The following is a 14,904-nucleotide window of genomic DNA, read 5'->3' on the forward strand; positions in this document are numbered from 1 at the left end:
TCGAAAATGGATATTTTTCCTTTTTTGCTACCACCCCCTACCCCCCCGTGACCCCCCCTCCCATGGGAAACCCCTGAGCTCACTACCCGGAAAATTCCGGAAGTAAGTGCTCCTAGCTCTCCCCCGTCCCCACCTCATGTGTCTCTCTATTTAGTATACTGTGATAGCTCGCCTTGTGTATATATTACGAGCGTAAATTAAATGGTACTAGTCTTTATTTTCCTTTTTTTTTACCTTTTATTTTTAGATCATAACCCTTCATCCCTATGTCTTCTTTTTACTTCCTACATTTTATCTGAAAGAGACTTCGGTGGAGGGAATTTTTAATTGTTGAGTGGCGATATAGATCTTTTTTTTGTGTACATTTGTGAATATATATATATATTTTTTCCTTCCCTTTTTTTTACATTTCTCCCCCCCCCTCCCTTTTCTCTTTTATTTTTTTTTATTTTTATTTTTTCCAAACCCAAGCAAGCACCCTTTATTACTCCTTCCTACTACCTAGAGACATTAGAAGCTCATCAGCTGCCTGTACCGAGCGTATATTGTGCATTTTATTGTCCATCATTATCTTAAGGGATGCCGGGAAGCCCATCTGCACTGTTGCACCCAGCTTGCGAAAGGCATCCATTCTTCTTCCTAGCTCCCATTGCTTTTCTAGTGTGTATCTTGACAAGTCAGAACGTATTTGAAAGTTAAATCCTTTGCCTACTAGCGACTTTTGTTTTAGGGCTAAATTCAGAATGTGTTCCTTAACAGAATAAGTATGAAAATTAACAAGGATTTTTCTCGGCTTGGCCCTTTGTGGATTGCGTCTGAAAGGATCCCTATGGATTCGTTGAATATCCAAAGCTAATTCTTCGGGAGTATGGAGGAGGTTGAGAGAATCTTTTAATAATGAAATTATGTAGCTCTTGATATCTGTTCCTTCGCTACCTTCGGGAACATTCAAAATACGCAAGTTGCTGCGCCTGGCATTATTTTCCAAAACCTCCATTCTTTCTGAGATGGCCAGATCTTCCCTCTTTAACTTTAGTATGTCTTCCTGAGTGCCTTCAGCCCGCATGGATATTTGACCCAATGTTTCTTCTAGGGCTTGCGTTCTTATCGACAAATTACAAATCTTTTCGTCAAGAGTTTCACAAAAATTCCTTATATCCCTTTGGTTTGATGCTGACTCTGCAAAGCCTTCCTTAATCTCGGCAGACAATGACGCAAACATCTGTTGCAATGAGGCGATTGAAATAGGTACTAGGGTAGAGACTAGAGCTCCCTCTTCCCTCTGACCAGGTAAAAGATTACCATCTAAAAGATTAGGGAGTGGGTCTGAAGCAGAAAGAGGCTCGGAAATTTCTCTATCTTCAGGGGCTTCAGAAGTTAAGTTGTTAGGAGGGTCTTCCTGCCTGCTCATCGGAGCAGCGGGAACCCCAATAGAATCTCCTAGTCCAGACTGATCATTGTGTGCATCCTCGCTCTCTCCCAAGCAATGGTGTACTGCTGTTTGCGATATGGAGTCAGAGTCAAGTTCTTCCTGTAGTTCTTCCTGTAAAGCTATGGCATCTATAGGATTGATGGGGTTAATAGGAGCCACGACTGAGGCTGAGGCTGGGGCTGAGACCGAGGCAGGGTCTTGCTCATATGATGCCATAGCCTTAGAACTTGAGTAATCGTCCTTAGGGGTGCAATCCCTCTGTAGGTGGTCTTGTCCTATTTCCAAAACTTGTGGAATGACCTTAAAATAGGATCGCAGAGAAGGGGTGATTTTAGTGCTTGAATCTGCAAGGGGCTTAATCTTATTTCGCTTTCTTCCTCTCTTAGCTTTGACTTCTGTTGAGAGATATGAAGATGTTCTCGAAGTTTTTAAACTGAAAGATTTAGCTGAGCTTAGAGAATTGTCAGCTTCCTCTGTTTGCTCATTAGCCGGCCCCACCTCTGAGTTTGCTATCCTCCCCTTGCCCTTTCTTTTACGAGAGGCACCAGTCTGCTCCGAGCCCTTAACTATTCTTTTTTTTTTTGGAGACTCTTGTTAGCATTGTCAGACTTGTCAGACTCATCGGCTGCAGCTGCTGCTGTATTACTCCTGCATTCGGGAGGCAAACTTGCCTCACTCAGATCACACACCCCTCTTACCTCACTTTTGCTTCCTACACAAACTGCAGCCCCTACCACCAACTGCTCGTGTGTAATACTTGCGTGATTCTTTGCATGGGGCCCGGTTTTGGTATCTGCCGTAGAGAAACAATGTGAAGCACTGGAGGCGGGAGCGCCCTTACAGCTCTGTCTGACGATACTTGTTTGTGAGCTGCCTCGAAGGCTCCGCACCCGCCTATTCCAGCGCAGCTCCAGGGCGGCCTGCCTCCAGCGAAGTAGCCCAGGTGAGTGCTGCTCTCCCGAAGCCAAAGGGCGTTGACCGCTGCCGTGGCTGAAAGCGCCGATCACAGAGCTCCTCTTACTAAACCCTCCTTCGCCTTCACTGAAGCACATCGGGGCGTGTGCTGTTCGTAGCAGAGTAATTACGGGAAAGAAAAACGCTGATTTAGCCAGAAGTACTTCTTTTCTTAAACTGCCATCATTGAACTCCTTGAAGTGCTCGCAATAAATTCAATGTTTGCATAGCGAGCCGTGCGAGTTACAGATTTAGAGGTGGGAGCGGAGCGGAGCACTTGCAGCAGTCAGCCGACTGCCGCCATGTTTCCCCCCGGGGCTTTGTTTTTGACGGATTGAATAGTGATCAATAGTTCTTATTCAGAGATGGGGTCCCTAGCGCAGAACTGTCTGATTCTGATAGTTTTGGTAGATTCAGTGACTCCAGGTATTTGGAGCTGTCCTCCTGATCCATTGTTTGTTTGTTTCTATATAGGTTCCTCGTAGAAGGCATGGAATGTACTTAGTATCTTATTTGGTTTGGTTTGAATATTATTCTTAGGATTTTTAATAGAGAAAATAGTGAATTGTTTCTGTTTATGTTTATGTTTGAGATATGACGCTAGAAGTTTCCCAGCCTTATTTCCCTCACATAGCTTGAGTGCCTTGAATTTATTTATCCACACTCCGGCATGTTTGCTTACTATTTTATTGTATTTGTATTTCCTCTTGATCAGTTGGTCTAGTGTGGTTTTGTTGTCTATATTTGCAGAGTGTGAACCTTCAAGTGATTTGATTTCGTTTTTTAGCAACTCACGTTCTAGGCTTAGCTTTTTGTTGATATGAGCTTTGATACCGATAATAACTCCTCTACTGGTCGCATTAAGTGCATCCCATAGGGTGGGAGTGCGCATGTCAGGGAGGTCATTTAGTGTGATATATTCTTTAACTGCATTTTCAATTTTAAGTTAATGTGCTGGGTCAGAAAGTATGTCATCATTAAAGCGCCGTCTTTTTGGGGGTAGGATGGTGTGGGTGCCTGCGAGCTTAGTGCTGATGCAGGAGTGGTCGGAAACTAGTTTGGGAGCTATATCACTTTCATCTATGAGATATGTGAATGGACTTAAGAGAACGATGTAGTCAATCCTAGAGTAGGAATTCTGTGGTGCTGAGTAAAATGTGTAGTCCCTCATGTCTGGGTGTTGTAGACGCCATGAGTCCTTTAGGTTAAACTTGGAGCATATTCTTTTGAGGAACTCATGTGAGCGTGAGGGTTGGTATTTGTATTTAGATTGTCGGTTTATATGAGCGTCCATTGGTAGGTTGAAGTCACCACCCACTATAGTGAGATCTTCTTGAGGGATGCTCTTGAGAGTATTAGAGACCTTTTCTCAGAAATCGGGGTCATCGTTGTTAGGCCCATAGATGTGGACTACATGGATGGGGTTGTCACCTCTCTGTAGGTGCCTGACTAAAAGCCTACCATCGTCATCATGGGTGTGTGAGATAGTAGTGATGTTGGATTTTTGGGAGAAGGGTGATCACACCTTTTTTCTTGTGGTCAGCCGGAGAGCATTAAGTATGAGAGATCCAGTTGTGTTTTATGAATCCTATATCTTCTGAAAGTTTTGTTTCTTGGAGCAGAATTATATCTCCTTTAGTTTTTGCTAAATATTCAAAGATTTTCCTGCGCTTCACAGGATGATTGAGGCCTTTAACATTCAGAGATACAATATTAAGGTTTTTCGACTAAGGTTTTATGCTGTGTCATCTAGGGGTCTGATGTCGCTATAGATGCAATGAGTTCTACGGCCGGTGTACTTGTAAGAGTCATCCCTGAATAGTTTACAGGTGAAACATGTATAACGGATCTTGGAGTGAGGAATTAGTGGTGTGTGTCTCGCGACAGTGCACGATTGGCTCTTGACCTTGAGGAAACGTACAAGAAAGATCATGTCTGATACTACAGCGAAATTTGAGTTAACAAGCAAACATAAAATGGTATAAAAACATAGAAGAAACAACCAAAATTACACATACCCCCGTCCCGGACTCCCCCTCCTCCCCTAGCCCTCCCTCTCTTCCCTGAAAAACTCAAACTCAGGAGCTGAGACGGCAGGTCCGCCTAAAGGCAACACTGAGTGTTTAGATAAACCATTAACTCATCAGGAGAAACATTTGTGAATTAACTAAGAGATAGAGTTCGTACTAAGATAGTATTAGGTGCCACTGCAAAACTGGAATAGTACTTTGCAGTGTTTATGTGAGATGTATCTGAGGTGTAGGACAGGTAGACTTGCAGAGTCACAAGTGCGCATTAAGTTGTTTGAGTTGGGTGCATAGCAGGATCTTAGGGGTAGCCAGTGTCATCTTTGGGTGGGTCCGGCCCCATGCGATAGGATCAAGGGTTTGTCATGTGTGGGTTATTGTAGAACGTGCATAGGTGTGTGTGAACTGTGTAACAGGATGCCTTGCAGAGTCTCTAACAAACATTAAGGCAATTTGAATGGTGTGAACATCAATAAATTAGTATACACTAAGAGCAAACGTGCACTACATAACCATTGCATAAACATGCGAGTGTGTTTGGCTATTAAAAGAAAGGATGTCAAATTAGAGGATAACATGATTTCCATTGGTACAGCATTGGTACAACAAATCAAAGGAGAGCAGTTCAAGGATATCAGGTTTTCCGCTTGTTGGAGGAACCTCCAGATAGGTCCATCTCTTGGGAGAGAGACTCCTCCAGGTGTCGAGCGGGGTCCTAGGGTTTTGTAAAGAAGTGTGGTCTGTAATTTTCCATAATCTTAAACTTGGACGGGCTAGCAAATGAGAATTTATTGTTTTTCGGCCTCAGTTTGTCTCTCAGTTGTAGGAAGCCTTTCCGCGTGTCAACTGTCTCTTTAGTGTAGTCCTGTGTGAAATTTATCCTTTGGTCTTCCCAGGTTACATGATGGTTCTTCCTGGCGAAGTTTAGAATGGCTTCTGCGTGCTGGTAGCGGAGCGGTTTACATATCATCGGTCGAGATCCTTTTTTATTTGGAGAGCTGAAAGTTGGGATTCTAAGCCAAGGTGGAATTTTAACCCCGTTACCATCGAGATCCAGGAGTCAAGGGAAGCCAAGTAGGAACCCGCATCTGTCTCTGATCCTTCCGGTATTCCAGAAAATGCGTATGTTCCCTCTTCTGTTTCGATCTTCCAACTCCACGTTTTGAGTTCACTGTTGACGATGTGGAGAGGTTTGATTTCTTTGATGGCTTGAGAGATCATATCTTCAGCAACGCTTATTCTTTGTTCTGCTTCACTAATTCTTGTGCTCATAGTGTTCATATCTGCGCGAATCGGAGTAAGTTTTAATTGCATGGAGTCAGTGTTTTGCTTTGTAGATTTCGCCAGGTCATGGACTTCCGCTAATTTTTTTAGTATCATGTCCATTGTGCTGTTTAGGTCTGGTTTGACCTTTATTGGCGAGTCTGATGTGGTTGGTTCCGGTTTTACTTTCTTGTATGAAGATCTGCCTTCTTTTTCCGCCATTTTCGCACAGGGTTCAGTGCGAGATGTGGTTAAGTGGTTAGGCTTGATACTCTCTTTTGATAGACGTTGAATATCAGACACTGCCTTGTCGGGCTTCTATTCACAGCGACTATTAGCACGGAAAGTGCAAAACGTGATGTAGATCCTCTGCAGGATATGTGGATTTAGTGGTGTGTGACTTATATTCTTTGCGATTGGTATGCGCACCTAGGTCACGTGGACAGGAGCTCAGTGTAGCAATGGAGCAATGAGATTGGTTGGGGTAGGGGCAGTAAGCTGATATTGCGAACTGTTGTGGAGCTGAAATGTGGCACAGTAGTGGTTCTGTTACTGGTATCCAATATTCCAGTAACCACTAGTAACACATTACACTTAGCTCTTCATTTATCACTGTGTGCAGACAGACCAGGACGCACTAGAGGAGAGAGCTGTGTTCTACTGGCAATGACTGAAAATGTTTGGTTGGAGGGCGCACAGCGGTTGTTATGAGGATGTTTTTGATGTTTGTTTAAATTTGTTTAAAGGTTGGGTGCTACATACAGGTAGCGCGTCCGTCCGGCGCGCGTTTAATGATACAGATAGTCACTGTGTTCCCATCTAACTTGGGAACATCCCTGTTTCTTGTGCACACCGTAGGTGCTTGAAAAAACAAGCTTCCAAATGATAAGCTGTTGATAATTTTTAATCGTATTCCATCATTATCTTTATGATTTTAGGTTCCTTCTCTTTATATATACATTATACATTCTTGAAATGGCTCCAATGCATTTCGGGTAGTATACCCTTCATCTGGGAGCTTCTGAAAACAACAACATAAGTTTCTGAAAACAACAATATAAGATATAGCAACGTATAAGTTCATGATCTGGTAGGTGATAATCGTAGAATGCGGGTGGGGTTGGTGGTGTGGGTGATCGGCTTGAATAGCGAGGTGATCGGGCGGATGAAATAAAGTGCCTCTGTCAGTGCTCTGTGTGTTTAAACCGAATGGTGGGGCGTAAGAGGTTTAGTGCATACAGTTGTGCATTAAGGTGTCTAATAGCGTTCGAAGAGGTTAAGTTTGAACACTCACGTATACTCGGTACTGTTGGGCGTCTGTGAAAGGTAAATGGGAGCGTGTATTAGTAGCTAATAGATTACTATACAATGTGCGTATTAGGCACCTGCATAGATTCCGCTATTTAATTTGTCGCGTAGTACTTACAAAATGTTAGAATGCTCCGTGCCGTACGAGTAAACTTCTTCGGCGTTCCTATTCCCCGCGAACCAGGAAGTGAGTGAATGACACTCGGTGTGCGCTAAATATAAAAAACGGACTAAACTACTCCCGCGAACCAGGAAGTGGGTGTATAACACTCAAAGGTGTATGATAAATATAAAGGGCGGACTATGGGTGACAACCGTCTTACGTGGGTGAAAGCTAATATAGTCGGCATGCAAGGAATATAAAGAATATATTGTGCAAGTGTTCGAAAGTGAGTATAAGTGTTTAAAAGTGAAACATACAAGAATAATAAAGCAAGAATAATAAAACAATAGGATCTGGACGATTACACCATTGGGTGAGTAAGTGGCCAATCGTACTTCAGGAAAATCTGTACACGGCATGAAACACCTTAGATGGGTGTTTTTATAGGTAACACGAATATTCCAAGCGATCATTCAGTCCCATGGGTTTCATGGACTGCAATTTATAAATCCATGTCATCTCTCTTCTTAAGAGCTCTTTGTGGTTATCTTTGCCCTCGTGTCTTTCCACCACTTCGAGTATCAGGAATTTCAGTTGTGACACGTTGTGTCTGGATTCTGTGAAATGTACTGCTACATTGGACTTGGGGTTATGTGTCCTTATGTTGGACTTATGTTCGTTGATGCGGATTTTTATTTTCCTTTCTGTTTTGCCAATGTAAATGATGCCACATGGGCATTTAATTAGGTAAATGACGTTTTGTGTGTCGCATGTTGCGCTGACTTTCAGTTTGATTTCATTCCCTTTCATCGGATGGTTTATAGATGTACCTTTGATGATGCAATTACAATTGCCGCAATTCATGCACGGTTGGGTTCCTTTATATTTGCTTTTGGTGATTGAGGTGTTGTTAAGAATCTCTTTTATGTTTGCACTACGAGTATATGCAAAGATGGGAGGACTTTTGAACGAGTCTCCAAAATCCTGTTCTGCAGTTAGGATTGGCCAATGTCTTAAAATGATTTTTCTATATGCTACACTTAGCGTGGAAAATATTGATACTAGGACCATTCTGTCCTCCTGCTTTTTGGTTGTTCTTGTCAGTAACTCTTCTCTTGGAGTCTTTTGAGCTCTTTCCATGGCCTTTTCTATGAGCTCCTTTGGGTAGCCTCTTTCTTGAAATCTTCTTCCCATCTCATTCAAGCGTGTTTCTGTTTGTTGCGGGTTCGAGATGATCCTTTTTACCCGTAACATTTGTGATGTAGGTAGGTGCTGTTTTAGGGATCCTTGGTGAAAGCTAGTGTAGCAGGGTGTTATTTCTGTCTGTTGGTTTGCGGAACAGATCTGTTTCGAAACCGGTCTCAGTGATGGGGATTTTTACATCCAGAAAGGTTATGTGCCCAGATGCATCAAGCATTTTTGGAGTTGCAAACGGTGCGATTCCTTAAAATCGGCCGTTTGCGATTCCAAAAATGCTTTTTGAGATGCATCATTTGTTTTTGTAGAAAATCGCTAATTTTGCGATTTTCTAAAATGCGATTGCATTTAAGGAATCGCAATTTTGCGATTCCTTAAATGCAATGCATCATTATTAATAAATTTGCGAATTCACAAATTGCAAGTGCAAATTACCACGAGGTTGAACCTCGTGGTAATTTGCAAAATTGTTTAAAAATGCACAAAAATGCATTTTTTAAACTGTTAACCCCTTCCACGCTCATGACGAGCTGGGCTCGTCATGGCGTAGCCTCCTCGCACGCTGATGACGAGCCCAGCTCGTCACGTAAAGTGCGGTTTTAAAAAACTCAGCACAGGAGCGGAATTGCGCTAGCGCGCATGCGGTTAAGTTACAGATGCACATGTCCTTAGGACATGTGTGTATGTAACTTATAGGTAAAAGTGCAGTTCATGGGTGCAGGGGGGGGGGTCATTTGGACCCCCCTCTCCACCCTTGAAATACTTTGTTGAATTGCGATTTCAAATTGCAAATTCGCAATTCCCATTCATTCCTATGGGCAGTTCAGCCCATAGGAATGAATGGGAATTGCGAATTCGCAATTTGAAAAATGCCATTTTTTATGCGATTCGGTAAAAATTGCGATTTTTACCGAATCGCAAAATAAATGCGAGAAAAATGATGCATACCATTTTGCGATTCGGTAAATTTCGCAAATTAGGAATCGCAAAAAAGTAGTTTGATGCATCTGGGCATAAGTCTCATGGTTGGTCTCCCATGTGAATTGAATTCTTTCATTTGCTGAATTTAGGGTTGTCAGTGCTTGTACTAAAGATTGTTCTGTGTTTTTCCAAATAATAAAAACGTCATCAATGTACCTTGCGTACATTTCTAGAGTGTTCATCCAATGACAGCAGTGTCAGCAGTGCCTAGGGTCAATGTTGGTTGGGACCTTGATAGTGGCAGTATCGACAGTATTGGATTAGGGGAAGATACAGGCTGTAAGAAACAAGCAAAGGCTTCCGTAATAGCACTAGGTTTGCACAGAGTCAGAACGAAGAATGTACATCTTAAAGTTCTTAATAATCTTAGCGTTATAGACTGCAATGCTCGCAATGCCCCAAATGATTACAACGCAAGTCGTGCACCACCGCCATTTCAGGAGATCCCGGTGTGCTCCACTCTGCACTTATTGCATTGTAGGGTAGCTGTAGGGTAACTTTCCACAGAGGGCTCGTTGCACGATCGTATGGCGGTCAGATGACCAGGCGGTTCTCAGCTCATTGTATTTGCAGTTGCAGCGGGCCCAATAGCACCGGACACTCCGTTTTCCAGCGTTTTAGGAGTCTCCTGCGTCGTTAGATAAGCACCATTTTGAGGTCAGGCACAGCGAACCGAGTGTATAGCGGCTGTTAATTTGTGGTTTGACTCCCGACTTTTAGCTTGGTGAGCAAAGCGCCACTGGCCCTCCCTCGTCTTGCATTCAGGTGGTGCTGCTGATACAGAAGGGCTCAGTGGTGCATGGTGTTGAAGAGCGGATCGAACTGTGCCATTTCAGGGTCAGGTAGGGTGAGATTGCACCGCTGCATGGGCTTGCTATAGATTCAGTTTTAGTGCATAGTGCGCTCACTCGCACCCACCTTCATGAGCAGGGATTGCTGCAAGGCGTGTAGGAAATTATCTCGCCGTCTTGTTCCTCTAGGCTTCACCTTCGGAATAAGGTAGACCCGGGCGCCGCCATCCTGCGATCGTCGCGTCGGGAGAATGTTGTGGCCTTCACTCATGAGTTATAGCATTCACACACTGCAGTCATCCGATCTTTTAGTTGCTCCTCATGCCACGCACAATTAGATTACAGGATCAGGTGTCCGAGCACTTTTACTCCCAATTTTTCGGAAAATCGCTCCTCCGTTTTCCGAGCGACGGGATCAGGCAGCCATACCTACTGCCGTCCAAGCCACGTTGGGAAAATTTTGTGAAGATTCATCAAAAGACACCAAAGATATGGGCAGGTCAAAAAACACTTCCTATGGAAACATTATCCCAACTATAGCTACCTACTGGCAATTGCCAGTAGGTAATTAAATATATACCCTGTGTCATGTTAAATTGTTTAGGGAATAGGAAGTTGGCTGTGGTAAAAATGTAGAAAAGTACTTTCCTTGATTTTCCATCACTTCAAAGTCTGTTATGATAACATGGAGAAAGAAATCAGTTTCAGTGAAACTGATAGTATGAAGCACAGGACGCAGACAAAGAAATACCAAACCTCATATGTATTGATTTAACGCGTTACCTGAACATAGTAGTGTTTCACCTGGCTGTACTTGCTCATTAACTGCCTGGGTGATATCGAAAACATTTGTTAGAGCTGGACTGGAACACTATGGGGATTTAATAGATTGGTGATACAATGATCTAAAATCGTCCTTGATCATTAATATTCTAAAAGTTAATGGAACACACAGGTGAGCTGTTGTGGGTGAATCTCCATGGACAGGTAAGCACATTCACATTACATATAAAACAACAAACACCATGGACCAAATTGTGTCTTGCCGCTGGCAGTGACAATCAGTGTGTGGTTGTCTGGAAACCAAGAGCAAACCCCAAACCCTATCATCACAGGGGTACTTCTGTAGACATCACTTACTTGGTGACACAGCCCTTTGTCTTCTCACAGCAATCTCATGGCTCCCAGGACTTCTGTCTTTCCTATCTTCAGCCCTCAATGAAAAGACAGAGGCAGCAATAAGGGGACCTGTAATCACAGGCAAACAAACTAAATTAATCTGTAAGAGCTTGCGGCACAGCCAGCCTTCCCAGAAAAACCTCCATCAAAAATAATTTATTGGATGATTATCAGAAACACTTGAGCACTGACCAGACATTGTAGTTAGCAATGGGCAGAGGGTTAAACCTGTGGCCTCTCTATTTCTCTCCTGGCTCCTCGGCCACAACTCATCTGCCTAAGAACTCATTGTGGCTACACCTATCTAGCCCCACCCACTAATAGCAGATCCTCAGTCAACAGCTCTGCCTAAAGGTGAGAACAGGAATATGGCCCCACCAAGCTATATGTCAATGAGGTCAGTCCTCCTACGCGGAGCAGGCCACACAATCTCCTCTCAACACTACATCTGACGGTCATGCCCCGCATTATTGACGCACTAAGGCAGTACCTCCAGATTTAGTTCTAAACTCTGAGAATGCAAATACAAAGTAACACGAAAGACAGTGAAATAAACACTGTTTTCATATAACATATTTTTGAAAGCAACCATTTACCAACCTGCTGCTTGGGATTTGTACTTTTGTTGAATTCCTGATTTGTTGGTGGCACTCTGACAAGGCCAGATTAAAGCACCAAATAGGAAGATAAATGCACCACATTGAAGGCCAGCTTATCACACAATGTGGAAACAACTGTGAGCCCCTTTTCAGTAATCATGTAGCCTACTACATAGCCAGTCAGAGTCACCCTGTCTTAACTAATGATGACTCCAAGTGACAGGCTAATCACTGCTCAAACGTGAAGCGTTACAAATTAAAAATTAAATCTAATCCCCGGTACTCCGCCATCCTGTGAGTGTCCAACATGTACACACCACAGTTTACTGTAACTGATGGAACTGCTAGAACCATGGGCTTGATGAAGTCATTTTCAGTTAAGGGTTTCTATTCTGGAACACTTTTATATATGCATACCCTACCTGACAGATGTCTGGAAGAAAGAACCAGGAGGTGCGGAATACACAGAATGTGAATTTGAAATTACTGATGATAGAGCAAATTACTTGTCTAAAACAAGCTTAGAACCAAGCAGAACAAAACTGCCTGGACAATTTTATGAATAATCAACCTATAGATAAAAAGAGAGGACGCATCTTTACCAAGAGACATCAAGACTTGTTGAATGTCCTTCATCACGTTCCTGTAAAGCTCCTTCTGCCACTCGTGTAAAAGCTTCCACTCCTCTTCAGAGAAATAGGCAACGACATCCTGGAATGTAACTGGTGCCTAAAAGAACATATTCACATTTTTACAAGTAAAACAGGATGTCCTCTTTCATCCGTTATTCTCGCCTTCAAACTTCTTTGGTATGTTAAGCAGAAACAAAACATCAGGACTATACACTGGAACACCAACCTACTCCCACCAGAATATGAACCCTCTGTAGCCACCATTACCACATACAACCTTAGCCAAGAGGCAATGTGTAAAACACACACACGTTTCTTGCTGAATTATCTCTCACAGATAGCTTTGTACTGGTGCAAGTTCATGCAAGGAGGATCACAAGCACAAGATTGGAGAGATCATTGTACATACGCTAGTTGAAGGAGAAATAAAGAAGGCACAGGCAGGTAATGGGCTGAGGAGATCCAGCCGGTGGGGGTTGACTGACTGGTGAATTGACATCTTAAGAATATATACTAACGACCACCCTCCAAAGTATGATATGAGAATCATGATTTTATTAAAGACACAGAGGCTGGCATTATTCAATGATCCTTTAATGACACACCTCACAGTATTTGCAAAGTACACCAAACTTGATAAATATTACAACATAACTTCTAGAATCAGAAGGTTGACCGTCATTAACATCGCTCTCATCCAGCATTCTTCCTCTTTGAAAGCTCTGCAACTCCTCTTTAAGTTCACTCGCTTTTTCCCTTGTGCCTGTATATCATCATCTCCTCTTAAGCTTCTTCCGCCTCCACTCTGACTGCAGAGCAGTTATTCTGGTAAAAGAGACTATTTAAACAAACTGGCAACATGCATTAAATCTCCACTTAAGCATCATTATAATAGCAATTTTTAAACAAAGTTTCTCTTTTCCCCAGTTTTTTTCCCACCTACACACACCATTTTGGTTGATCTTCATTACAGGGATATATAGAGACTCATTCAAAGTGTTTAATCTTAACTGAATGAAATAAGACATAACAGGGTTGCCAAATTCCAACTTATGTGCTTATGTCTTTTTGCACATGGGAAGGTAAATTTCACCGTCAGTGGTCTCTAAATTGTTGTATCCAGTATTAGGGTATCTTTCATAGATTCACATGCCTGAATCATTCCCTGTCGTCGGGATGGGAGTCCCAGGTACATAAATAAAGTAATGTCTCAGAAATATGTACATAGTAATAGGCCAAGGGCCTCTCATTAGTAACATATACATGTCCTTTTGTAAAAAGGACCAAACTTCGGAGAAGAGCTAATCAGCCATCACCACCCTCTGCAACCTTCCTGGAAGGAGCTCTAGTCCCTCAGATTTTCGTAAGCCCAGTGCTAAGTAGTTGTATTACTGAGAGAACTGAAGTGAGCCCTTCCAGGGGAGGTGGGTGGGTTGCATGTGAATCTATGAAAGATACCAATACTGGATAACTGCAGTTACAGGTAAGTAACGCATTCCTTATCCAGTATTAGGGTATCTTTCATAGATTCACATGCCTGAATCAGAGTAGTAAGCAATGATAAGCACATTTCGGATGGTACAGTATGAAAATCACCAGATAATAACATATCAATGTGAAACATAGAAGGTACCAAAATGCAAGACAGATAATAGAAATGTGCGTGTATAGAAGGGGATGGCGGGATGAAGAGAAAGGCTCACCTCTAATGAAATAGATGACGGAGCACTGCTTGACCCACTGCTGCATCCTTCATGAGTTCTGATCCAAGCAGCAATGCTTGGTAAACGTATGCGGTGTCTTCCATGTTGCCGCTCTGCAGATGTCTGTAATGGGCACTACCGCGAAGAGCGCCATGGAGGTCGAGATCGCCCTAGTGGAATGACATGTCCTTCGACCCCACCAGTGAATTACTAATTTGACTTGATGTAGAGAGTCTCTACGCCAACCTTCCCCACGATGAGACCCTACGTATCATAGAAGACATCCTTTTTTAGATCAAATTGGAATACCAGACCCCACACAATAGTCATTTACTGTTGCAGATTGGCTCTCACAGAAAACTTTTTCCAATACGGTAACACCATTTACCTACAAAACAGGGCACTAGCATGGGGAGCACCTTTGCTCCCAGCATAGCTTGTTTGCACGTCTATCACCTGGAGTCACACAAACTACTCAACCCGAATAATCCATACAAACGATACATCAAAATTTGGAAACGTTATACAGATGACGTGCTTGTCATTTGGCAAGGGAATGAAGAGACAGCAAATGATTTCATGGTTTGACTAAATAACCTTAATCAATTTTTGAGATTTACCAATACCATCTCAAACAAGGAACTTGTTTTCCTAGACCTCAACATCTTCCCCAGTGAAGGCGGTTTAAAAACCACCACACACTTTAAGGCTACAGCAAAAAACAACCTCCTCCTC

General features: G+C 42.8%; 1 protein-coding gene across 1 annotated transcript in view; it reads right to left on the reverse strand.

The window, feature by feature from the left end:
- LOC147748671 (uncharacterized) overlaps positions 1-14,904 on the reverse strand; it is a 121,551-nt gene that overhangs the window by 63,902 nt on the left and 42,745 nt on the right. The window contains exons 2-3 of the mRNA XM_086963539.1: positions 12,437-12,563; positions 11,197-11,304 (exon numbers count right to left, since the gene is read on the reverse strand). Of these exons, the coding sequence (XP_086819665.1) occupies positions 11,197-11,304; positions 12,437-12,563 (235 nt within the window). The remainder of the gene's footprint in view (positions 1-11,196; positions 11,305-12,436; positions 12,564-14,904) is intronic.

This window comes from Lissotriton vulgaris, chromosome 1_1, assembly GCF_964263255.1.
Source record: "Lissotriton vulgaris chromosome 1_1, aLisVul1.2, whole genome shotgun sequence".
In the NCBI taxonomy this organism is placed as follows: domain Eukaryota; kingdom Metazoa; phylum Chordata; class Amphibia; order Caudata; family Salamandridae; genus Lissotriton; species Lissotriton vulgaris.